This window comes from Uranotaenia lowii, chromosome 3 (assembly GCF_029784155.1).
Source record: "Uranotaenia lowii strain MFRU-FL chromosome 3, ASM2978415v1, whole genome shotgun sequence".
Classification (NCBI taxonomy): domain Eukaryota; kingdom Metazoa; phylum Arthropoda; class Insecta; order Diptera; family Culicidae; genus Uranotaenia; species Uranotaenia lowii.
Genome location: NC_073693.1, coordinates 59132943 through 59159504, shown reverse-complemented (window position 1 = coordinate 59159504; position 26562 = coordinate 59132943). Strand labels below are relative to the sequence as shown.

Genomic DNA, 26562 nt, shown 5'->3' with positions numbered 1-26562 from the left:
TTAAACGTAAATATCCACTTATTCAGAAAAAAAAACATGTCATATCAATAGACAATTCGAGTTGTTTTAGTTGCATGTAGTCAATAAACGTGTTCATTTTTGTATGACAATTTGAATGCAAGAAGAACTTTTTGCATACAAGAAATCCAAACAAGTTTGAAATTAATTTTGTTTTAAATTATTGATTTTGCCCATTCTTAAGATTAATTGTTTGACAGCATGAGAAGAAGCAAAATATTTCATGAAAAAAGTTATAACCGTTTCGAAATAAAAAATCGTAATCCATTGAAAAGTATTGTAAATAAGCAGGATTTGTTTTCTGAAGCTTTCAATAATTTCATGACATGTTTTTGCGAAAGTTTTAAATCATCACACTTATTTATTGGCTTTGCAACGCAGTATAATGCGATTCTTATTTTCATCCGGTTAACCAGCTTTCAAGTTAGCTGTCAAAACACTAAAATTAAAAAATATTTACCTATTTTGAATTTTTTGTATGACAACGAATATCATTTCTGGGGTACAAGTTAGGTTTAGTTTTTGTTCACATGCAATGTATTGCAAGAACCAAGAAATATTTTAAAAATACAAAATTTTGTTTTTTGAACTTTCAGTACGTCTCTGAATGGTTTTTGAATGAAAATTTGGATTTTTCCGTACAAGGCTCCTTACTAATTCAAAACACGCTTTTATAATTCAGGACTTAATCAATCGCTTCCAAAATTTGTATTGCTATTTTTAGCTGTAAAATCAACCAAACAAAGTTATTGGAGGTATACGAGTTTATAAATTTGAAATTTCCAAACAAATTTTGCATCGGAATTATGTACAACAATGGGGCAGGAGGAGATTGAGCGGACCAATTGTTGCACGATCTAGCATATTTTCTGGTTAAGTATGGATCATAATTTTTTTTCAAAATAATGGTGTTAAAATTGTCCAACAAGCGTTTCGTATAGAAAACTGACACGAAAAATGTTTTGTTCTGGCGTAAAACCTTATTTGCCGTAGAAGGAATGTTAAGGTTTTTGTTAACAATTAGCACAAAAACCGCGCGAAAAAAACAAGAAAAATTAAAACTGTCGTAAGATACACACTTACCAGCAGAAAAAATCACAAAAGCCTCATATCATCAGAAAACATTCCGAATTACATGATTCAGTATTATTTTTGAGGAAAAGTTGAAAAACAGCTGAAATATTGACAATTTAAGTCATGCTGTGCAACAATGGGTTAGGGGACAACGATTGGCAAATCACCCTAGGCATTTTGTTTTTTCCTTCTATCATATTTTGTTATTTTAAATAACTTTTGAGAAAAATTGAAAATCATTTGAGAAATTCCTGCACTTTTTTACAAAACTGTTTAACATTACACTAAACTTTTTTTTACTTCTTTTAGGTTTGTCAGGTAATTTTTAGATCATATTATTTCTCAAAATAAGAATACTTCCACTCGGTAAAAGTCGCTAGCGATCGCTAATGTTGTTTGATCGATCTCTTAAAAAGCGCTAGTCGCCAATCGCTTACCAAAACATTAAAAAAAAGAAATACAAAACACAAATTTTCAATTCAATTTTAAACATTACATTGATTAGAGAGGAGATACATCCAAGTGGAAGAATAGGGGCAGTTTAGCTTCGTAATGTTTCTGTCCAACTCATGTTCTTTAGTTCACGATTTAATTAATAAATGACAAAATGAGTTTTTGGTTTTTTTTCGTTGAAAAAAAAGCAGTGAAGACATCTAAGTGTTGAAAAAAAAACGAAATCTCACAAAAACAATCATTTGACGATACCCTTTAGGAAGACCAACAAAAATGGTCGAAACGTCGGATATTTAAAAAAAAAATGTTGTTAGTTTGAAATCCAAGAACGAAAAAATAGCCACAAATAGAATATTAAACATCACTAATGATCGATAACATAAAACTAATTTGAATCAATTTTCAACAAAATTCACTCATTCATGAAATTTTACTTTCTCCATAAATCGATGCAAATTTGTTTAAGCAGATGCTGTGTTCCGTCCAAAGCTTATTTCTCATCTTTCCCGTTATCCATACTCATAGAAGGCATGCATACATAAGGTACTTTAATCCAGGGTTTAAGACAACTCGAAAAGAGTTCTGCGCTATTCTATGATACCAGTAACAAATGAGCTCGAATATTTTCAGGAATCAATCTATAGAAAAAAAAATAAAAACCTTGTCGAAATTAAGGTTTTGAATCTGATTGATGATGAAATTATGATTTATTCGACTTATAGATCAGTTTAGCATTCTTCAGTTAGCTGAACTAAAAATTAGCAAAACTTTCTAAACCGATAGCTCACGAAAATTCAGCGAGAAAATGAATTCGCTAACCAAAAGTTAGCGGACTAATTAGCGATTAGCGCATAAGCGGTTTTGTGCTACTGGAATCAGTTGAGATTGATTAATTCACTCGAATCTGATTCTATTCTATTCTATTTTGTTTATTTATAGAGGGTTTTAACTAGAGATGTACCGAATAGTGGTATTTGGCGAACGGCCGAATACCGAATATTGACCTTTTCAACTATTCGGCCAAACGAATATTCGGCCGAATATTCGGTCGAATATACTGTTGGGTTTCTAATGAAAATACAAAAGCGATTATTTCAATTTCTTTCTATTTCTTCCATCTTGCTTTTCATGTTTTTGAGTCGATTATACTTTCAACCAGATGATGTATTACAAAATCTTTTTCAAGTAGGGGTCTCTCTGATTTGAATTTAAAAAAATCAAAAATAACTGAAGCGACATCAGATGGCTTGTCGCTTCAAGGGCGTTTATCACCAAAGAGATGGGTGCCTCTGAAATCTGGCAAAAAACACATCTTCAAAATAGTTGTTAAAAAGTACGATGTTTTTTGGCAGTCTTTAAATTCGCAAATGGCAGTCTTTAAATTTAAATTCGGCAAATGTGAACAAAATCAAGGCCAACAACATTCAATAGGAAAAAGAAAGAAAATAACTTGAAATTTAATATTATCATTGAATAGCAGGAGCAGTATCGTATGGATTAAACAAAAATTGATGTTCATTTTTGAACATAATATCTTAAAATTTTCAAAGAAAAATCAGAATTCTTTAATTGATTTATTTGAATAAAGCTGGGCAAAATCCGAAAAGTTTTAAACAATATTTATAAGCAATATTTAAGCAATATTTATAAGCTCTCCTGTAAGATCTACAGTGAAAGCGGATACACCTAAGACGCTTAACTGAAACCACAAGTTCCTGATGATTGTGTAGCTTTTTCAACATTACTTTTGCCTGTTCTATAATTTATTCAAATTCATTTGAAAAATTTGACAATTTTGTTATTTTATAGACTTTAAAAATGAATATTCGGCCTATTCGGCCGAATACTTAGCTCAACTATTCGGTGAGCCGAATATTCGGCTTAACGCTTTTTTGGCGGTATTCGGTGCCGAATATTCGGCCAACCGAATATTCGGTACATCTCTAGTTTTAACCAACATGGTCATTCGTCCTCTTTTCGAATCTGATTCATTTTCAAACTTCAACGAAAAACTATGAAAATAACAATGACCAATTTTAAACTTCCTAGAGATAATCAAAATCTAATAAATGGTAAAGTCCAAGACGTCAAAATCTTAGAAATCAGTCATAAAAACATAGGCCTTAAAAATGCTGTTTCATTGAGTTAACAATTTTTTTTTTTTTTCAAATGGTAAGACGTTTTTATGAATAATAATTAAATTAATGATTAAATCTAATCTTTTCCACCTTCATATTTTGTGTGAATTTTCAAATAAAATTTCCGAATTTTATAGCGGTAGTAATTAGTAGTAGTAATTATATTATATTTTTTTTATTTTTTTTCAAATAAATTTGGCTTTGTTTTTCATTTCTTATTTTTTGTGTTTTTCTTGGAAGAATATAAATTATGATTTCTAATTTGAAAAACATTATTTGTTACTTTTGTTCTTTCATGCCCTATATTTCAATTGAGGGTGCAAACATATTTAGAGCTTCAAATTTCGAAAGGTGATTCAAAGTAGCAACTTAACTCTTCATTTCATGATTTTTTATTTTCCCTTAAAAATCATTTTAAACAGTTGGAAATGATCAGTACATCAAGAAAAAAAAATAAAATAAAATACGACTTTTTACTTTTTTCATGCATTAATTGTTGCAAATTTGTTACTTCATGAAACGAAGGGTTAAAGGCTTTGTTTTGATGATCAGTGTATATAGAATAAGTATTTGCTTTGTGCTTTCAATATACAACAAAACTTGATTTTCCTTATTGTTATTTTTATCAGTTTCTCATTGATCACTCGAGAAATCAAATATCCCAGCCTATACTTTGTCATTAAAAGCTTTCAATGATAAATTGAACATGTTGAATTTAAATTGAATAAAAATTTTATTGTGAACTTCAATAATGACTTCAAGTCTTTTATTTTGGTAACTATAAAAGTTTAAGTATAAAAAATAAAATCTCTGACCTTGGTCACTGTGCGGGGATTAATAAGCCGTAGATGCTTAAAATGCTAAAAATGAATAAAAATAAATAATAAATAAAATAAAATCCGGGGAAGAAATTGGTAAGTGTCATTTTCTTAAATCAAACTCAACCATAAAACCTGTGTTTTGAATAAAATGTTTCAATGAATATTTATTTTATTTCCTAGTCGAGAATTCACATTTCAAATCGTAATATTTTTTTTTTATTTCAAAATATTAACATGCAAATTTGAAATCAACCCTTCAATTGAAAATTAAGAAAAGAAATGTCAATAAATATGATAAATGATATAAAATCATTATAATTTTCTAAATAATTTTTAATCAGGGTTAAGTTTTTACCTAATTTGAAATTTATTTAAGAGTTAGTATTTATGTTTCTTTAAAATTTGGTGTTATATTTCATGTATTCTATTTATGTGCACTGATTCTTATAAGCCCGAGGCTTTAAGTTCTGATTTTGATTCGTATTCGAAATATTCATTTTAATCGTTTCCTGGTGTTTCGGAAATATTAATTTAAAATTTGAAAAATAGGCTGCTTCAAATTTATTTTGAAATAAATCTCTAACTCAGATGGAGGGGAAAGCAATTATTCGAAACTTTGATTCTAGTTTAATTTGAATCGAATCAGTTGAATTTATTATTTTTTTGAGTTTGTGTGTTGCTCATTAGTTAAAAAATGGGTTTTGGAATCAATTTCCTTAGTTATCGTGATTTTCTTGTATTGTTGTTATTCCCAGCAAAATTTGATTTGCGAAACTGCATCGGTCCACATATCATGCTTGACATTGTTGTAGTATGCCACAGAAATACTAAGAATATCCCTAAGCATTAACCGATAACAAGATTTGATCATCTGGATAATGTTCTGATCCATTGGCTGAAGTAATGCTTTGGTATGTGGAGGCAACGAAGATGCTGAATTGAAATATCGACGGTTTCGAGATCTTCAGCTTTATAATGGGCTGAACTGTTGTCCAGAATTATAACGACTTCTACTGAAAGCCTGTAGCGTTTTCTAAAATCAGATGTATTGCGAATAAAACAAAACTTCAAAACCACTGTTTAAAAAGTTTACGAGTCAGTCACACGGTTTTTGAAGGCACGTAGAGTACACGGGCCAGAATCGCGGAAGTAGATGTCTTCTGAACCCATCAGATACATCTGATCAGATTGATCAGATACTGAGGCTGTCCTTTCAACATAATTTTTAATTTTCAAGCTATCCTCTTTATTCGCCTTTTAATTTCAAGATATTTCTCAACTTGTTTGATATTTTTATCGATATGATCAGGCTGTCCTCCCAACTTGCCTTTTTAATTTCAAGCTGTCCTCTCAACTCGCTTTTCAATTTCAAGCTCTCTTCTCAACTCGCTTGAAATTTCTATCAATATGTTTAGGCTGTCATCTCAACTCGGCTTTTCAATTTCAAACTGTCCTCTAAACTCGGCTTTTCAATTTCAAGCTGTCCTCTCAACTCGCTTGAAATTTGTAGCGATATTTGAAGGCCATCCTCTCAACTCGGCTTTTTAATTTCAAGCTGTCCTCTAAACTCGCTTCAAATTTCTATCGATATGTTCAGGCTGTCCTCTCATTTCGGCTTTTCAATTTCAAGCTGTCCTTCAACTCGCTTGAATTTTTATCGATATTTGAAGGCTGTCCTCCCAACTTGACTTTTCAATTTCAAGCTGTCCTCTCAACTCGCTTGAAAGTTTTATCGATATGTTCAGGCTCTCCTCTCAACTCGCTTAAAATTTCAATCAATATGTTCCTTTCAACTCACTTGGAATTTCTATCGATATGTTCAGGCTGTCCTCTCAACTTGCCTTTCAATTCCAAGCTGTCCTCTCAATTCGCTTGAATTTTCAATCAATATATTCAGGCTGTCATCTCAACTCGCTTGCAATTTTTTTTCGATATGTTCAGGCTGTCCTCTCAACTCGCTTATCAATTTCAAGCTGTCCTCTCCACTTGCTTGAAATTTCTATCAATATGACAAGCAGTGCTCTCAACTTGGCTTTTCAATTTTAAGCTGTCCTCTCAACTTGCTTGATATATCTATTGATATTTCAAGGCTGATCTCTCAACTCGGCTTTTCAATTTCAAGCTGTCCTCTCAATTCGCCTGAAATTTCTATCGATATGTTCATGCTGTCCTCTTAACTCGGATATTAAATTTCAAGCTGTCCTCTCAACTAGCTTTAAATTTTTATCGATATTTTCAGGCTGTCCTCTCAACCCGCTTGAAATTTCTATCAATATGTTCAGGCTGTCCTCTCAACTCTGATATTCAATTTAAAGCTGTCCTCTCAACTCGCCTCTTATTTTTAGCGATATGTTCAGGCTGTCCTCTCAACTCGCCTTCCAATTTCAAGCTGTTTTCTTAACTCGCTTGAAATTTCTATCGATGTGTTCAGGCTGTCCTCTCAACTCGCCTTCCAATTTCAAGCTGTCTGGAGATCACGCTGGAGATCACAAAAATCACGAGCTGCCGAGGAAACGACACACACTGCTGACTTGCTCGCTTTCTGACTGCGTGCACGCTTGGGGTGAATTACCCGATGTCGATTTTATCGATCCACACAGTGAAAAATTAAATAAACTTATCAAATATTTCATTTTAATTTTCACAGCTTTGTTAAAAAACTCCTAAGCTTAAGATCTTGACAAATTTCAATTAGAACTTTTTCTGCCTGATTGCGATATCAGATCTAAACTTTCCGACAATACCTTTAGCTGTAATCCACCCCGAACCATTCATTACAAGTCATAAATTCCACTTTTCGGATCTGATTAGGACCATTAATCGGATTGCTAGGAAGAAATCCTTAGTTCGTAAACTATTGTTAATTGAATTCAACAGCCCTAGAGTCATGGGCTGCATACCCAATTACCCTCGCTCTCTGCGGGGGAGGAAAAACTTTCTCTTAGGGGTACTATTTTTACTGTTTACACACAAAATAAAAAAAATCCCAAAGGCACGGGTCTGTTTCTTCCTCATTGAAAAAGGAGGAAGGGGGCAAAATTTACACAGGCACTCCAGCACTCAACTATACAAAGAGCAAACAAAGTTCGGTGCCTCAGCCAGCAAGCAGTGTTCGGTAATAGACTTTACAGAATAAACAAAAAACTAATTCCATCACAGAACAAGAAGAGCTGCACTCGGTTCTATTGGGTCAGCTAGCTTGCTTAAGTGGGGGGGGGGGAGGAATAGCTCAGATTTGCAAAGATTCTTTCAATGGTACAACAGCAAGTGAAAAAAAGCGAATCCGACCCAACCAGAATCCATCCTCATCGTTTCAGTTTCCGGCTGGGGAAAGGTCAGTTCATGTGGCGGCGCCGGAAGGAAGAAATATCTCGGTGCTGCTCTTTGAAGGCCGGCTTTCGTCTAGCTTTCTTTGAGTGTTACAAAGTTTGCCCTGGACTATAATGTGCAGAAGTAATTTTCGGTTTTGCAAGATTGCAGAAAAAGTTAGAACTGCGTCTATCCGGTTCTAGCAACGGGTTTTGAGTCGGTTGGTATCAGATGAATTTTTTTCTAGATTGTAAGCAAGATAAAATATTTAAAAAAAAAACTTTTGGCTCCTAATTTTCCGAAAATTAGGTATTTGACCAGACTATTCGATAAACTGGTATAGAAATTTATATTTTCTGTGTCACATCCTTCAATTAGAAAAACGCGAATTCGCAAACCGGCATTGTCCCTCATATTGCATTATTAATGGTCGTTCTATGGTTTATGGATGGCTGCCTGACTGAAACCAGAAACGGGCGTGTGCTCTAAATGGATTTGAAGCTGCACCATCAGTCGGCGGCAGAGATAGCTTTCAGTTCGACATACCCCCATTGCATTGCATCCCGGGTTTAATTACGTCATTCAAAGGCAAACTCGACCCAACACTACACCCACAAACAGCCGAGTCCTTGTGGAAATCGAAGACTCGAGGCAGAGCACTAGTCAATTACAAACGATGGAACCCCTTGTCCGTGCGGAGTTTATTCGCGGATCGGTTAACAGGAATGTCCTGAGCGCAATAGGATATCGGGATTCATCATTCATGATGGGTTGGTGGGGGTGTCAATCGGCGTTTCTCGTTCGCTAGGCAATAGGCAAGAGCGACTACGCCAACAAATTGGCCTGTCCGGGAAACATTTATTCGCGGTCCGGCCATTGGAAACAGACCCCACTTAAATGTGCAGTAAATGATTGCCGGTTGATAAGCGAAGAATTTAAAATGGTATTCATAGCACTAGAATAAACTTCATCTGAAAAAATATAATTTCCACGCGGAATTCTACTCATCATTCGACTTTTCAAGTTTTCCCACAAACCTAAATTATACTGGTTTGTGTAGAGAATTTTCAAAAGTTCTGAAATGCAAGTTCATACAGTAAATTTTTATTCTAAAATCGGTGGTATTCGGACACGTACTATGGAAATCAAACGGCCATTGCAAAGAAATAGGAAGATATTTCGTTTGAAAGAAGAATAATCATGGTTGCCAACCTAGAGGGTATTGCTGTAGGACATATGGGTGGGGGGTGATCGGGGTGATAACCCGCCTCCCCTCTCAAGCAGAATAAAACGTTACAAAATACACGAAAACGCCGGAACCTCTATAAAAATTTAGAACTTTCCCTAGTCGGTATACCCATGAATTTTCAAAAATTTTCACTCCGTGGGAATGTTTATCCAACAAAAGAAGTTCTGTTGTTTTGGTTGATCAATTTTCCAACAGACACATCAGAAGCGTAGAACTTCTATTGGTAGTCCAACTTTCTTATCTCGTATCTTATTTAGTATTATGATTACATACCATTTTAATTCTACGATAAACTCTATCGTAAAGGAAACTTTATAAAATTTTTCGAAAATGGCATACCACATGGGCTAAATTACTTAATTTCAGTTTTTTTTTTTCAAATACAAATATTGACATATTTGTTAATTTGTTGTCGGTTTTCCCAATCACGCTTTTAAAATGGCCTTTCTAATTCAGTTTTTTTATGTTGCTTTTGCTATTATGTCAGATTTTGGTATCTATGTACATAAGAACTCAATGATTTTAAAACATTTTATCATCTTTTATATTTCAAAGGATACATGTTTTGTCTTGAATTTCTAATCTCAGAGATGCTTCAGAAAATTAACCCTCTAGAACCTGCCTTTTTTTTCGCTGAAAATTTCAAAGATGTTGTATTTTGAGATTATAAAGATGTTTCGTCTTAAAAAAAGAATCCATATTGATTGAAAATATTTGATTTATCAAAAAAAAAACTAAGGCAAGTTTTCTTTTTCATCATTTTTAACGAACATCGGTTAAATTTTTTTTTATTAAAAAATAAATCCAGTATCTTTGTTACATTCAAGGCTACATATTTATTATTTTTATTCAGAAAAAAAACTTTGTGAAACTAAGTTTTCTACGACTTCATAAAATGATGATTTTTGATAAAATGAACAATTTTCTCGTTTTTATTGGTTTTTTAAGCTTCTCTTGGGTATAACGAATGCCACGCATGAGTCAAACAGCTATCATCATTACGGAATCTTAACACAATATCTTTTCAATCATTAAGCAAAAAAAAAATTAAAAATAAATATTCGCTGCCTTTTTATGATAACTTTAGTAAATTCCCCCTTAAGGTGGGGTAGGGCATTAGAAGGTAAATGTAATCCTACAATTTTTGAAAAATTTATTATTGGAAAGCAATTAACCTAACTATTTCTGACATAACAAAAGAACGTTTTGAAGAACGTTTTGAATCAAATACCTGGATCTTCTTAGATTTAGAAAAAATCATTAAGAAACTAAAATATTTTTTTTATATATATTGCAAAGTATTTTTTTTTTTTTCGAGAAAAAAGGGTACAAATTTATTAAATGATTTTTAACCATTTTCAAGTACCTGTATTAGCCTTGAATCTTATAAACATAAGCTGAAATAATGAAATTGAATGCATATTTGAATTCAGCATTGACAAAAAAGTCAAAATTAGCTCTTAAATTTCATACACGTCAAAAAAGTGATTTTTTGTGCATTGTATTATCAAAAATTAATGCTTCATTTCATGATTTCTTAATTCAACTATATTTGAATAATTTTTGGGTGCTGATTCCAAATATCCTTTTTTTCTATTAGCTCTTGACTCTTGGATATTTTTTGAAAATAGATATGTGTATAAATTTATTGAAGCAATTTGTGCACAAAACTGTAGAACATCACAAATATTTGAAAATAAAGTTTTTAACTCCTGGATCAACATTTCCGAAAACTGCGATAGATTTTCTTCTGAGAAAAAGTGATAGAAGTTTTTTTTTCTAGTAATTTTATCCCAATTTATCAGAACCGGGAGTTTTGACAGAATATTAAAAATACTAAACTAAATTGACTCTTTTATATTTTTAAAACGATAAGCCAAGCAATTTTGCAGTCTTCAACCAAGCTATTGAATGAATTTCAATATTTAAAATCAAATACTTATAGGCTTTTATGTATGATTTGCGAAAAAGTTATAAACTTATTAATTCAAATTTTGTAGAATTGTAGAATTTATTTTTTCAAACGATCTATCCATGAAACAGATTTTAACTGACAAGATCTGAATCCTTGATTGAATGAAGAATAGCAAATTGATTATTAATAAGCTTTCAGTTGACATGCAGGTTTATTAGTTTATCAGTTAGCAAAGATCGATTTTACTCAAAACTCATTAATTTTAAATTTCTACAGCCTACATCTTTAGCTAACTTAGCTACATCTTTAAAACTAGCGTTGATAAGAAAAATCCGACAAATGTTCTGAATGCAGAAAAACCAAATCTGTTTTGTGCTTTGGCAAAAAAAAAATGCCGCTCTTCTCTGTTATTTAAAAAAAATCTTTTTGTCAAATTGAAAAATTGTTTTGAATAATGCGCCCTTTAAGGAATAAAAGAAAATCACAAAAATATCCATAGATTCTTTTTATAAAATTTGTTACTATTCGAAACCAACATTCTCGAATTGAAACCTATTTTAAATTTTCAATTTTGATTTGTAATTCAACAAACCTTTTGTATCGGAACTCAAATCTTTCGAAACCCTACCACGTCTGTAGAATGATGTTTTATCAAAAAGTGTAACGAAATGATAATGCAGAATCAGAAACAAATCATTTAAACTTCAAAACTCATTTATCGAATACAATTTTAACACTGAGTTGGTAGCCATGTGAAAGGTATTTACTGCCCACGATAGTCAACAGAATTTTCAACAAAAATAACTTAAACCTTGTATCCATTACTTTAAAACTGATTTCTTTTTCTGATTTCTTTTATAATTTAACTAATTTAGATCATTAAGTTTCTGGAATTATAATATCTAAAGGCAAAATATTATTCCTTGAGTGAATTAGGTAGGCATAGTAAAACCAGTTTTTTCTTTCAAATTTCAAACTATAAAACCTGTGCTTGAAATTTTTAATTATATTTATTATTTTAAATAATCTTTGTTGATCTAACCTGATTTTATAAATCAATGTATGATAGGTTTAGTTTTGAAATAGCATTTTTTTAGGAAAATTTAAATGCCCAATGTCACCTAAAAAAGTATGTGCTTTGTGCTCCAATTTTTTCAAGAAAACTTTCTGATTCCGCATTTCTTCGACAGTTTCTTATTGATCATTCAATAAATCAAATCTGAAGCTTTCAAAGCTTTCACTTGAAATGCTTTAAAGTTATTACTGAGAACTTCCAAAATGAACTTTTTTAGCCTTCTATTTTTATAACTGAAGAATTTTTATACAATTAAAAACTCTGATTTTGATCACTGGTACTCTTGAAATAAAATCAAACATTTTCTTTTTTTATAAAATCAAATTCAATAATCAAACTTGTGTTTTTTTATAAATTCTCTAGAGTTCAAATTAATTTTTTTTTTCTTATTACAAAAAATTCTAATTCTAATTTACAAAAAAAAGCTTCAGAATTTAAAATTGTTATTAATTATTTTATTCAAGTTCAAGATATTAACATAAAATTTTCAAAGTTTTAAAATCTTATTTTATTCGAAATTATAATTTGTATTCGTTTTGTGGTGTTAAGGCATTATAGATTTGAAATTGTAAATATTATTTTACTATTTTTATAATTTTCGATAATTTATGTATCTTGACTTACCAAAAAAAAGCATTGATTTGAAACTTAGACTCTAATTTATTTTGAACTGTATCAGTATAATTTTTGGAATGTGTGTGGTGGTCTTGAGTAGTAAAATGATTTTAGAAATTAATTTTCTTATTTATTGTGCTTTTTTGATATTATTATTATTATTTCTAGACAAATTTTAATTTCAAATTTTAAATGCATTTTTTTTTGCACTTATAAGAATTTATAAAAAAAAACTTTTCTTTTTTTTTAAACAACTTTTGTAATTTACAAATAAAAATACAGCTTCAAAAATTCATCTATACATTAAATATTTGTGCTTCGTTTAATGTGAATCAAAAAAATGTTATGATTTCTAAAATTTGACAAGACAGCAGTGTGAGAAATTGTATGGATAGGTCAAACAATCAGATCAATACTCTTCTTGCAACTGTTCGCTAATCCCTCATTGCAAAATTCAACTCAGCTAGAAATACCAATGTTTATCAACCAAGTTTTTGATCATACATCTTTATCTTAGAAAAACATATAGGATTTGTCGATTTAAGGTGGATGTGTGTGAATCAAGCTAAGCTGAGCTAAGCTAAGCTAATACAAACCGAAATTATACAAGTTCCATTTACTCAGCCACTTCTTTTCTATTGCCTTAGCATTGTTGTGTAACGTTATTTGTCTGACATTGCTCACTTCACAAATTTTTGACGGTCGAGAGAAAACAAGAGAACAAAAATTCATAGAACTCAGTACCATTTTTATTCCTTCATGCGATTCCCTTTAAAAAAAAACATCGGACTACGCCAACATTACTCTTTTAACATTTTTCCTAATAATTTTCTTTTCATCCTACCCTAAACTCAGTTAATGAGAAATCAGAAACGATTTTTGAAAAGAACGCATTTAAAATGTGGTGTTTTCTGACATATGTCGATGATTTCGTCCTTTTCGAAAGCGATAAAAATTGCCCTTGTTTTTAATCTTTGATGATGCCCAGTTGACCACTGCAAAAAATGACTTTTTGCTCCGATATGTGTTTCGATGTCTTTTGGGTCACCAAGCATCAAGGTAAAATTTGAGATGATTTGGTTGATTCCTGAATTAGCGCAACGCGTTTCAATTTTGTATGGAAATTTGTATGGAAGAAGAAAATTTTGCTTATTAAATTATCCAGGAAATTCAAATAAGCTTGAAATGAAGTTTGACTTTAATTATTGGTTTTGCCTATTCTGAAGGTTCACTTTTTGCTAACATGAGAAAAAGCTAAATTTTTCATGGAAAAAGTTATAACCATTTTTGAATAAAAAATCCTAATTCAATGAAAATTATTTAAAAATGGCCTTTTTGGTGACTAGAGCTTCCACAAATTTCAAGAAATGTTTTTGTCAAGATTAAATAAGTCAACAAATTCATTGGCTATGCAAAGCAGTTTTTTGCGATTTTTTTATTTTCATCCTACGGTAAAACAGCTTTTAAAGGAGCAGTTAAATACGCTAAAACAAAAAAAAAGTATATGTATTTTGAAATATTTTTATAAGCATAACATCGAATATCTGTTTGCATAATTAGACTATAAATAGCTGTTATAAATTTAATAATTAAACTTTTTCCTAGAAAATTGAATTAGGAATATTTGTTTAGAAATATTAATTTCGAATGTCGAATTTCAGTTTTTTTTCGGCTTAGATTTCACTGCGTAACTTAATGTGTCAAATTGATATTTTTTTATCGAAGTTCTTCCGTGAATTATTAACAACATTACTATCCTCCACCTTTTTGATTGAAACAAGATCACGCGTAAGGATATCCAACAAATATGCTAGTAACTTTTTGCTTAAATTTTCAAACCATGTTGTTTTCTGTAGATACGAGATCGCAAATTTATGTTATTTATGCTATCTTCCTGAATAAAAACTTGATCACGTAAAAACTCGGTGAATCAACGGTCAACGTTCATAGGATCCAGTACTCTTTGGTGTTGTTCAAAATAAAAATTTGCCGATTAGTCTCTACCTAAACAAAACACAAGTCTTGTGTTGGCATATTCTATAACTAATCAAGTAGTAGTTCACTTGAACATCAGATTTGCCTTTTCAAAGTATGTAGGTAGGTATTAATTTCCAAACCGTAGAAATTGGAATTAGGAAAATCTCAGCAGCGAAAAAACAATCTCATAACTTTAGGGGCATCCAATAATCTGCCGGAGATTTCAATAAGCAAACGGCAGGGCCATCACACATTCATACCGCCCGAGGAACAGACCCAAATAAAAATTCAAAACTTAATTCAAACGGGAAAAAGTGTTCGAAGAGTATAATTTGAGATGGAAAGAAAAAAAGATTGGAGTAGGAAGAGAAAATCAAAAAGCCATTTTCTTTTCCTAACGCATCTTTTCAACCAAAGCACAGAGAGCCAGAGCCAGAGAATTACCCTCAAGGGGAAAACTTTCTTTTTTCCGGAAGAACGAAATTTACCTCTTCGTAGTTTTTTTTGCATAACCCTGCTGTTTTCCACCAACCTTTCACTTTTGTCCTTTTTCTTCTTTCTTCGGTGAAAAGCTTCGCAAAAATATGTAGGTACCCGTTGAAACGAAAATTGCATTCATTGGTTTGTTCATAGAGAGTTTTTTTCTTCTTGCAAAAGGTCCACTTTTTTCATCGACTTTCTTTAGTTAGGTTCAAAACCATCCACTACTCACTCTTTCGACTTTCGGTGGCGTCGGCTATATTCTTCGGCGGAATAAATTTGGCTCCCCCGTCAAAGGTTAAGTGGCTGAGCTGAGTTGCCGGCTTCTTGTTCTATGAGCCGGTCTGCTGTACAATACCAACTATTTGGTTGGACCGAACGCGTTCAAGAGTGCAAATTGAAAATTTTTCCTGGTAACTTTTGAATGAGACGACCGGCGCGCCGTTGATGGGAATAAGTTTGAATGGAAGGAAATGAGAACGGTTTTGTTTGAACCTTTTCTGTGAATTGGTAAAAAACATTTTTGTATTTTTGTCGATTTAGATTGAATTTAAAAAAAAACAAAACTGTCTATTTTGTTGTTTTTTTACATCGGTCATCTGTGTCCTTGCTGTTCTTTTTTTGTCTCATTAAGTCTATTTTTCTCATTTTTGTTTCAATACTTTCCCAATTTTTGTCAATTTTTGTCATTTTTTGTTAATTTTTTACACATTTTTTTCTTCTTCTCGTTTCTCTCTTTTCTCTCTCGCTTAGTTTTTTTTATGTTTTTACTATGTTTGTCTAATTCGTTCATTTCCGTACCATTTTTGTCTAATTTATGGCTTATTTTAATCTATTTTTAGTTTTCCCAATTCTTTTTAAATTTTAATTCATTTTAATCACATTCTTGACTCATTCTTTTTTGTCTTTTTTTATTTTGTCCGAATTCTTTCCAACTTTGTCTTGTCTTCAATTCCTATCAATCTCATTTAAGTTATAACGAGATATTTTAAAATGACAAAAAAGACAAAAAATACAAAATTAAAAAAAAGAAAAAAATTAAAAAAATGGCAAAAAGGAAAAAAATTACAAAAGAGACAAAAATGACGAAAATGCCAAATATGACAAAAATGATGAAAATAATAAAAATTACAAAAATTACAAAAATGGCAAAAATGACAAAAATGCGAAAATGACAAAAATAACAATAATGATGAAAATGACAAAAAGGTAAAAATAAAAGAAACGACAAAAATGACAAACATGACAAAAATGACAAAAATGACAAAAATGACAAAAATGACAAAAATGACAAAAATGACAAAAATGACAAAAATGACAAAAATGACAAAAATGACAAAAATGACAAAAATGACAAAAATGACAAAAATGACAAAAATGACAAAAATGACAAAAATGACAAAAATGACAAAAATGACAAAAATGACAAAAATGACAAAAATGACAAAAATGACAAAAATGACAAAAATGACAAAAATGACAAAAATGACAAAAATGACAAAAATGACAAAAATGAAAATAATGACAAAAATGACAAAAATGACAAAAATGTCAAAAATGACAAAAATGATAAAAGTGACAAAAGTGACAAAAGTGACAAAAATCACAAATGACAAAAATGACAAAAATGACAAAAATGACAAAAATGACAAAAATGACAAAAATGACAAAAATGACAAAAATGACAAAAATGACAAAAATGACAAAAATGACAAAAATGACAAAAATGACAAAAATGACAAAAATGACAAAAATGACAAAAATGACAAAAATGACAAAAATGACAAAAATGACAAAAATGACAAAAATGACAAAAATTACAAAAATGACAAAAATGACAAAAATGACAAAAATGACAAAAATGACAAAAATGACAAAAATGACAAAAATGACAAAAATGACAAAAATGACAAAAATGACAAAAATGACAAAAATGACAAAAATGACAAAAATGACAAAAATGACAAAAATGACAAAAATGACAAAAATGACAAAAATGACAAAAATGACAAAAATGACGAAAATGACAAAAATGACAAAAATGACAAAAATGACAAAAATGACAAAAATGACAAAAATGACAAAAATGACAAAAATGACAAAAATGACAAAAATGACAAAAATGACAAAAATGACAAAAATGACAAAAATGACAAAAATGACAAAAATGACAAAAACAGGGCTGGTAGCGAGTCACTTTTTAGTGACTTGGTCACTTTTTTTGGGTCAGTCACTAAAAAGTCACTTTTTTCATCATTTGGTCACTAAAGTCACTATTTTCCGAAAAATGGTCACTTTTATCACCATAAGTCACTTTTTTCACCGATAATAAACCAATGAAAGAGTAATTTGAATTGCGCGTGTTAATATTGACGGTAGTAACGGTAAATTACTTGATCAGTCAGTCAGAAATTTTTTTCGCCTCCGGCGGAATTTCGGCATGAATCACCCTTGGCTTGAGACATTTCGATCTACGACATTATTTGACGTTCGTGAACTGAAACTAACTTTGATTGTAGATTCTAGTTTTTAGTTCAATCAACCTTTTGTATTGGAACTCAAAACTTGATATACAAAAACCCTATCTCGTCTTTAGTTAGAATGGGTTTTTATTAAGAAGTGTAACTAAGATTGAGATTGAAACGAACCATTTTTTTTATGAAAAAAAAATCTCTTATGTCATAACAAATGTTATGATGATATGAAATATTCTTTAAAAAACAATTTCAGACTCAATTTTATTTCGTGTTTTTTGTTCTTCTAAATACTTAAAAAGAGGGTTGTAAAAATTTACACGAGGCCACAAAAATTACATTTTTTTAGGTGCAATGAATTTAAACGGTAATTTCAACTAATTTGGGTTCCCCGAATCTAAATATGTATGCAATATTTCTATCAGCTTTTATATTTATTACCGTCAAACGGGGAAACATGCAAAAGCAGGGTTAGATGCAACATTTGTATACAACAACACTCATTCAATTTTTATTTCAATATACTGTAATGAAGTTATCATTGAATGATAGCAAATTGATGATAACAAAGTTTTTAACATCGTGAATGTTTTTTTTTATAGTTTTTGATTGTCATAAAAAATTTAAAAAATCGAGCAATAAATGTACAAATTTTTACATTTTTCGATGCCGTGAAAAACTTTACCTAGTATGACGGATTGGCTTAATGATATCACCTACAAACTTTATATTGCTATCAATATCCTTTACCAACACTGTTGGTTTATAATAATTCTTTGGACAATCACCAATTTTTTTTAAACAATTTTTTTTATAATTCAGTTAGCTGTCTGGGGCAAAATGCAACAAAATGCAAATCAGAACTAAATCGTGTTTCCATATGCTGGGATGTGATTGTTTTGCATTATGTGTCTGTTAACATTTAAATTTCATCCATCCTAAGAATTATTTTCATGATTTAAGCTAAAAGAATCTTTTGTAGTATTTTTTACCCCTAAATGTATGCAGCAGATTAACACTTTTTTCTTAAAAAAATTTTGACAGAAAAAATGGAAAATTTAATTCGAACAAAACCAAAAATTACTGCAATTGGTGCATTATGCGTTATAACATCACAAATGTATCAAAAACTATAAATTTTCAAACGTTTTCATTTGATTTTTCATTAATAACTGAGTTTGTTGCAACTTACCCCTTTTTCTTAGTATGGTGAAAATCGCATGTTTTTGTTAATTTAAAAATAACTGGTAAAACCAATAATTTTTCTGACTACATCAGTTTGGTGTCCTATCAACCTTAAAACTTTTTATGTACAAGAGGTATGATTATCTGTAAGCATTAAGATTTTAGAAGCCATTGAAGTTGAAAATTGTTGCATGTTGCCCCAGTTGACGGTATTATTTATTTCGTCTTTGGTTTAATTACCGTACAGACTGATGACTTAAAAACTAGGAAATTCTTCTTAAGCCTATTTTAAAACGACGTTTGCACATATTAAAATTAAACAAATTAAACACTTAATTAAAAAGTTCACAACACTTGTCAATAGGGTGGTTTTGGCCATAGGCAGTACGGTGGTGAGGAATTGAAAGAAACTGACGTTGTCGAAGTGTTCTCGTTGGTACATAAATGTTAACACGTTGTAGAATGTAGGCACAGTCAATACGGTTGGTCAATGTGTCGAATATAAAACCTTGCTGCAGTTCGACGCGCCGCTTTTCGAGTGAGGTTAGACATATCAGAGCACACCTTTCCTCGTACGGTGGGTTTGTTATTGAAATGACTTTGAAAATAATTTAAAATCTTTTTTTACACTTTCTGCTGTGATTTCAAAAATACTTGTAATGACATTTTTCCATAATCAGTTATCTAGCAATTTTACTAGTAATAAACTCTTTATCAACAAAACTAAATATGTTCGGCCGAATTTGACGAAATTTTTAGTTGAGGACACTATTTACCAAATCAATAAATTAAAAAAATAAGCACCAAAATGGTTATGGTGAAACATGTTTATTGAAAAAACTCTTCCTGAAATGTTTTTAAAAACTAATATTTTTTATGCTCATTTTGTTTTTTCAATTTTCAAATAAATTTACCGAATTTTATTGTACGTTTTTTTTTCAATTTTCTAATCAACTTGCCGGATTTTTTTCAATCAAACTTTTTAAATTTTTAAGACATATTTTTAACAATTGTTTCCTTGTTTTTAAATTCTGAATTTTCGTGTTCTTCAACCATAAGCCTTTAACTCCAAAAATTTTTAATAATAAAACATAATTTCAACCTTCTGTTCTTTCAGGACCCAATATTTTAATCAAAAGAAACAAAATACTCAAAGTTTGTAATTAAAAGCTTTAAAACCTGCGATTGAAAATTTAAATACTTTTTATTAATATTTTTTATATGAAATCATGTTTTTTGGATCGATCATGATTTTTAAAATTATCTAAAAAGTTTGAAAAATTGTTCTAAGTAGCAACTTTAAAAATAAATTTTAATACGCAGTGTTAACTAACTTTGTATTTGATTTGTGCTTTGAATATTAATAACAAAAGTTTTGAACTCATTATTTTTAATTTTTTATCAGTTTTTATCATTCACATAATTACTCATTTTCTAACATTTCTTTGTCAGTGTAGTTGAACATGGAGGATTTTACTTTATTAAAGGTTTTATGCCTGGCTTCTATAACTGGCACTTTTAAAATAATTATGAATATATTCTTCTTTTTATAAAATTAAATTAAAACATCAAACATTGCATAAATTCTGTTCAAAATTCATTTCTTATTCAGTAATCGGTAATTTACATTTTGAATCGTGATTAAATATCAAATTAAAAAATTACAGCGGAATTTCTCACTAAACTTCCAGTTAAAAATGAGGAAAAGAATTCCAAATTTAGATGAATAAAAATTAACAATTATTATCATTTTCCTAACATCTATTCATGCTAAGTTTTGTACAAGATTTGACATTTATTTTAGAATTCAGATATTTTTTAATTTTAAATTTGCTAAGAAATTCTTTTAAAACTAATTTATTTCTTATTTTCTTGACTTATCGAAAATTTGAAAAATTCATTGTAATAAGTTTCCAAAATTTTGTTTATCAGTAATTTTTTTAGTTTTTGTGTTGAACATGAGTGACAAATGGTGTAAGAAAGCCCTTTCCTTTTCAATTGTTTATTTTTGGTATTGTTATTAATTTTATCTAAATTTGAATTTTGAAAACCCTCCCGGAAGGGTCCATCGCACGGGCCTGACTGGTCACATTTTTTGTACTTCAAAGTTTCAAATTTTTTCGTTCTACATAGTCACTATTTGGTCACTTTTTTCGGTCCTCAAAGTCACTATTTGGTCACTTTTTTTCAAATTTTGGTCACTAAAGTCCCTACTATTTCATTGTCAAACCGCTACCAGCCCTGCAAAAATGACAAAAATGACAAAAATGACAAAAATTACAAAAATTACAAAAATGACGAAAATGACAAAAATGACAAAAATGACAAAAATGACAAAAATGACAAAAATGACAAAAATGACAAAAATGACAAAAATGACAAAATTGACAAAATTGACAAAAATGACAAAATGACAAAAATGACAAAAATGACAAAAATGACAAAAATGACAAAAATTACAAAAATTACAAAAATGACAAAAATGACAATAATGACAAAAATGACAAAAATGACAAAAATGACAAAATGACAAAAATGACAAAAATGACAAAAATGACAAAACTGACAAAACTGACAAAAATGACAAAAATGACAAAAATTGCAAAAATGACAAAAATGCAAAAATGACAAAAATAACAAAATTGACAAAAATGACAAAAATGACGAAAATGGCAAAAATGACAAAAATGACAAAAATGACAAATATGACAAATATGACAAAAACTACAAAAAATAAAAAATGACAAAAATTGCAAAAATTAAAAAAAATTAAAAAGATTACATAAATAACAAAAATTTCCAAATTACAAACATTAAAAACTTATAAAAATTACGAAAACTACAAAAACTACAATTAATTCAAAAATAACGAAAACGGCAAAAATTACAAAAATGACAAAAATGGCAAAAACGACAAAATTGACAAAAATTGTGATAATGACAAAAATGACAAAAATGACAAAAATGACAAAAATGACAAAATTGACAAAAATGACAAAAATGACAAAAATGACAAAAATGACAAAAATGACAAAAATGACAAAAATGACAAAAATGACAAAAATGACAAAAATGACAAAAATGACAAAAATGACAAAAATGACAAAAATGACAAAAATGACAAAAATGACAAAAATGACAAAAATGACAAAAATGACAAAAATGACAAAAATGACAAAAATGACAAAAATGACAAAAATGACAAAAATGACAAAAATGACAAAAATGACAAAAATGACAAAAATGACAAAAATGACAAAAATGACAAAAATGACAAAAATGACAAAAATGACAAAAATTACAAAAATTACAAAAATGACAAAAATGACAAAAATGACAAAAATGACAAAAATGACAAAAATGACAAAAATGACAAAAATGACAAAAATGACAAAAATGACAAAAATGACAAAAATGACAAAAATGACAAAAATGACAAAAATGACAAAAATGACACAAAGGACAAAAATGACAAAAATGACAAAAATGACAAAAATGACAAAAATGACAAAAATGACAAAAATGACAAAAATGACAAAAATGACAAAAATGACAAAAATGACAAAAATTACAAAAATGACAAAAATGACAAAAATGACAAAAATGACAAAAATGGCAAAAATGACAAAAATGACAAAAATGACAAAAATGACAAAAATGACAAAAATTACAAAAATGACAAAAATGACAAAAATGACAAAAATGACAAAAATGACAAAAATGACAAAAATGACAAAAATGACAAAAATGACAAAAATGACAAAAATGACAAAATTGACAAAATTGACAAAAATGACAAAAATGACAAAAATGACAAAAATTACAAAAATGACAAAAATGACAAAAATGACAATAATGACAAAAATGACAAAAATGACAAAAATGACAAAAATGACAAAAATGACAAAAATGACAAAAATGACAAAAATTACAAAAATGACAAAAATGACAAAAATGACAAAAATGACAAAAATGACAAAAATGACAAAAATGACAAAAATGACAAAAATGACAAAAATGACAAAAATGACAAAAATGACAAAAATGACAAAAATGACAAAAATTATAAAAATGACAAAAATGACAAAAATGACAAAAATGACAAAAATGACAAAATTGACAAAATTGAAAAAAATTGACAAAAATGACAAAAATGACAAAAATGACAAAAATGACAAAAATGACAAAAATTACAAAAATTACAAAAATTACAAAAATGACAAAAATGACAATAATGACAAAAATGACAAAAATGACAAAAATGACAAAAATGACAAAAATGACAAAAATGACAAAAATGACAAAAATGACAAAAATGACAAAAATGACAAAAATGACAAAAATGACAAAAATGACAAAAATGACAAAAATGACAAAAATGACAAAAATGACAAAAATGACAAAAATGACAAAAATGACAAAACTGACAAAAATGACAAAAATTGCAAAAATGACAAAAATGCAAAAATGACAAAAATGACAAAATTGACAAAAATGACAAAAATGACGAAAATGGCAAAAATGACAAAAATGACAAAATTGACAAACATGACAAAAACTACAAAAAATAAAAAATGGCAAATATTGCAAAAATTAAAAAAATTAAAAAGATTACATAAATAACAAAAATTTCAAAATTACAAACATTAAAAACTTATAAAAATTACGAAAACTACAAAAACTACAATAAATTCAAACATAACGAAAACGGCAAAAATGACAAAAATGACAAAAATGGCAAAAACGACAAAATTGACAAAAATTGTGATAATGACAAAAATGACAAAAATGACAAAAATGACAAAAATGACAAAATTGACAAAAATGACAAAAATGACAAAAATGACAAAAATGACAAAAATGACAAAAATGACAAAAATGACAAAAATGACAAAAAATGACAAAAATGACAAAAATGACAAAAATGACAAAAATGACAAAAATGACAAAAATGACAAAAATGACAAAAATGACAAAAATGACAAAAATGACAAAAATGACAAAAATGACAAAAATGACAAAAATGACAAAAATTACAAAAATTACAAAAATGACAAAAATGACAAAAATGACAAAAATGACAAAAATGACAAAAATGACAAAAATGACAAAAATGACAAAAATGACAAAAATGACACAAATGACAAAAATGACAAAAATGACAAAAATGACAAAAATGACAAAAATGACAAAAATGACAAAAATGACAAAAATGACAAAAATGACAAAAATGACAAAAATGACAAAAATGACAAAAATGACAAAAATGACAAAAATGACAAAAATGACAAAAATGACAAAAATGACAAAAATGACAAAAATGACAAAAATGACAAAAATGACAAAAATGACAAAAATGACAAAAATGACAAAAATGACAAAAATGACAAAAATGACAAAAATGACAAAAATGACAAAAATGACAAAAATGACAAAAATGACAAAAATGACAAAAATGACAAAAATGACAAAAATGGCAAAAATGACAAAAATGACAAAAATGACAAAAATGACAAAAATGACAAAAATGACAAAAATGACAAAAATGACAAAAATGACAAAAATGACAAAAATGACAAAAAATGACAAAAGTGACAAAAGTGACAAAAATGACAAAAATGACCAAAATGACAAAAATTACAATAATAACAAAAATAATAATAATGACAAAATTGACAAAAATGAAAAAATTGACAAAATTGATAAAGATAACAAAATTCCCAGAAAAAAAATGTTTAAATAATTCTCTCCAAAATATAATTCAAAATTTACAATAAAAAAACTTAAGACTTGTTGCATTGCATGTTAAATTTACTTGTGAAATTTTTAAAGTAGTAAAAACAAATAATGCCAAGTTTTTCTATTTTTTCCTTTTTTTTATTTTCAAACTTTTCTCACAACAATTAAAAACTTGTTAAGAAAATTAATATTTATCTACACACCAATAAAAACATCCAACCACAACCATTGATCAAGCAGAGCTGTCGGCACAGTGAGAGAGAACGAGCTCCAAAAACAGCAATCAAAGTTAAATTGACCGCGATAAAACCATCTCAAAATGTGAGAAGCTCGACGAACCAACCATGGCATGGTGTGGAGAAATAAAAACAAAAAGGTTCGAAAAAAACCCGAGCAACTCCTCCGAACGGATTCCGCCGGATGTTGTCGAACCTGGAACTGGACCAGGTCCTCCTTCTCGTAAAGTGCCTTGCGCGGTCAAAGTTTCCGTTTTCCTTTTTCGAGAAACAACCTCCTCGATTGGGAGTTGTAGGTGGCAATGTTGATGGTTGAGTTGATTTTTTTTCTTCCTTATTTTGAGAAGGAGCGAGATTGCAATATTCGATTTTATAGTAGGTACTAGGTGAAGGAAAAATCTTCTTCTCAAAATGATGGATGATTTCTGAAGTGTGCTTTTTGCCGGTTCGGATTTATGAGCCCCATTACCGATTTAAACAGCATCGTGTTGTTTATTGGATTATGACTTTCTTTTTGAAGCGACCGGACCATTCGAAGGAACAAGTTTGTTTCGGAACACTCGTCGATGGGAATTCGATTTCCACTGGTGGCTGTTTCATAATTTCTTTAATTTTTTACTCTACTGACTGTCAATTTCTGTCGTTGTCAACTTATTAAAAGTCCATTAGCTGGAAAAGTGGGCAGCAGTACGAGTGCATTTTTGTTGCTGTAGTTCTGTCTGAAGCAGAAAATGTTAAAAGAAATTCGCATACGACTTCGTGCTTCTGCTGAGCAGATTATTAAGAAGAAACGCCCGGTAAGACGGAAGCTGAAGCATTCCTAGAGGAGGAACAAAAATTTTCCTCAGCCAGCAGCCGCCACTTAATTACACTGCAGCGCATAATTAATTTTAATTTATGCTATACTCTAGGCAATAATAAGCAATTAGCAGGGGCGGCGGGAGGAATTTAGCGTAAAAAAAACCTCACCGATGATGCTGCGAAGATGCTGGTTCTTCTACTAGCTGGCTAGTACTATGTTGTAATTTGCTGTTCCTTAAGTTGCCGGGAATCAAACCAAGTGCATGGGCGGTGGTCCTCGGCTGAAGATAATTGGTTTATTTTTGAGGAGATTCTTTGCCTTCCAGGAATGCGCTCCGGGTGCTAATTTTTGTGATTGTTAACACTTCATTTGTGGAAAATTGTTTGGAAATTTTCCCAAATAAAAGTACCTCATTGTCTATATTTCGTGGTTAAATGAAGACTTTCTTTTAACAATTATAGCAAAACGTATTTTAGACTCGATTGATTTTGAGCGTTTTTATTTCGGATATGATGATACTTCTCCTTCCATGGCGACCGTCAAAAATAAGTTCAAATTGTTTTCAACCCGTTTCGGAATTCTCCATCTTACTTACATTTTTCTTTCCTTTTTTCTCTTCCCCAACAGTTTCATGCATCGGGATACCCACCCACCGGCTCCGCTGATCCATTGCCGGATGCTAAACGGCAAGGATGCCTCCGGGCCGCTGGAAGCTTCCCAGGCACCGGATCACCGTTCCGAGGCTCGGCTCCGGATCGACCCCAAGGTGCTCGTCTTCGTCGAAACCACCTACTCCAAGCTGGGCCGGGACATTGCCGAGCTGCTTGTTTACAACCGTATCAAGTAAGTAAAGTACACTACCGTTAAAATTGGTACATCCCTATGCACTCTAATTTTTGATCATCTTTAAGTGACTACCAATAGAATCCAAAAGAGCTTTTAACCTTGGAAAATATTTTTCAAAATGGTTTCTTTTTGATATTAATTTCTTGATTAACGTCA

At 29.9% G+C, this 26562-nt stretch overlaps 1 protein-coding gene across 1 annotated transcript in view; it reads left to right on the top strand.

Moving 5' to 3' along the window:
• LOC129758215 (bifunctional heparan sulfate N-deacetylase/N-sulfotransferase) overlaps positions 1-26562 on the top strand; it is a 165529-nt gene that overhangs the window by 59376 nt on the left and 79591 nt on the right. Inside the window, exon 3 of the mRNA XM_055755677.1 lies at positions 26188-26403. Coding sequence (XP_055611652.1) covers positions 26188-26403 — 216 coding nt within the window. The remainder of the gene's footprint in view (positions 1-26187; positions 26404-26562) is intronic.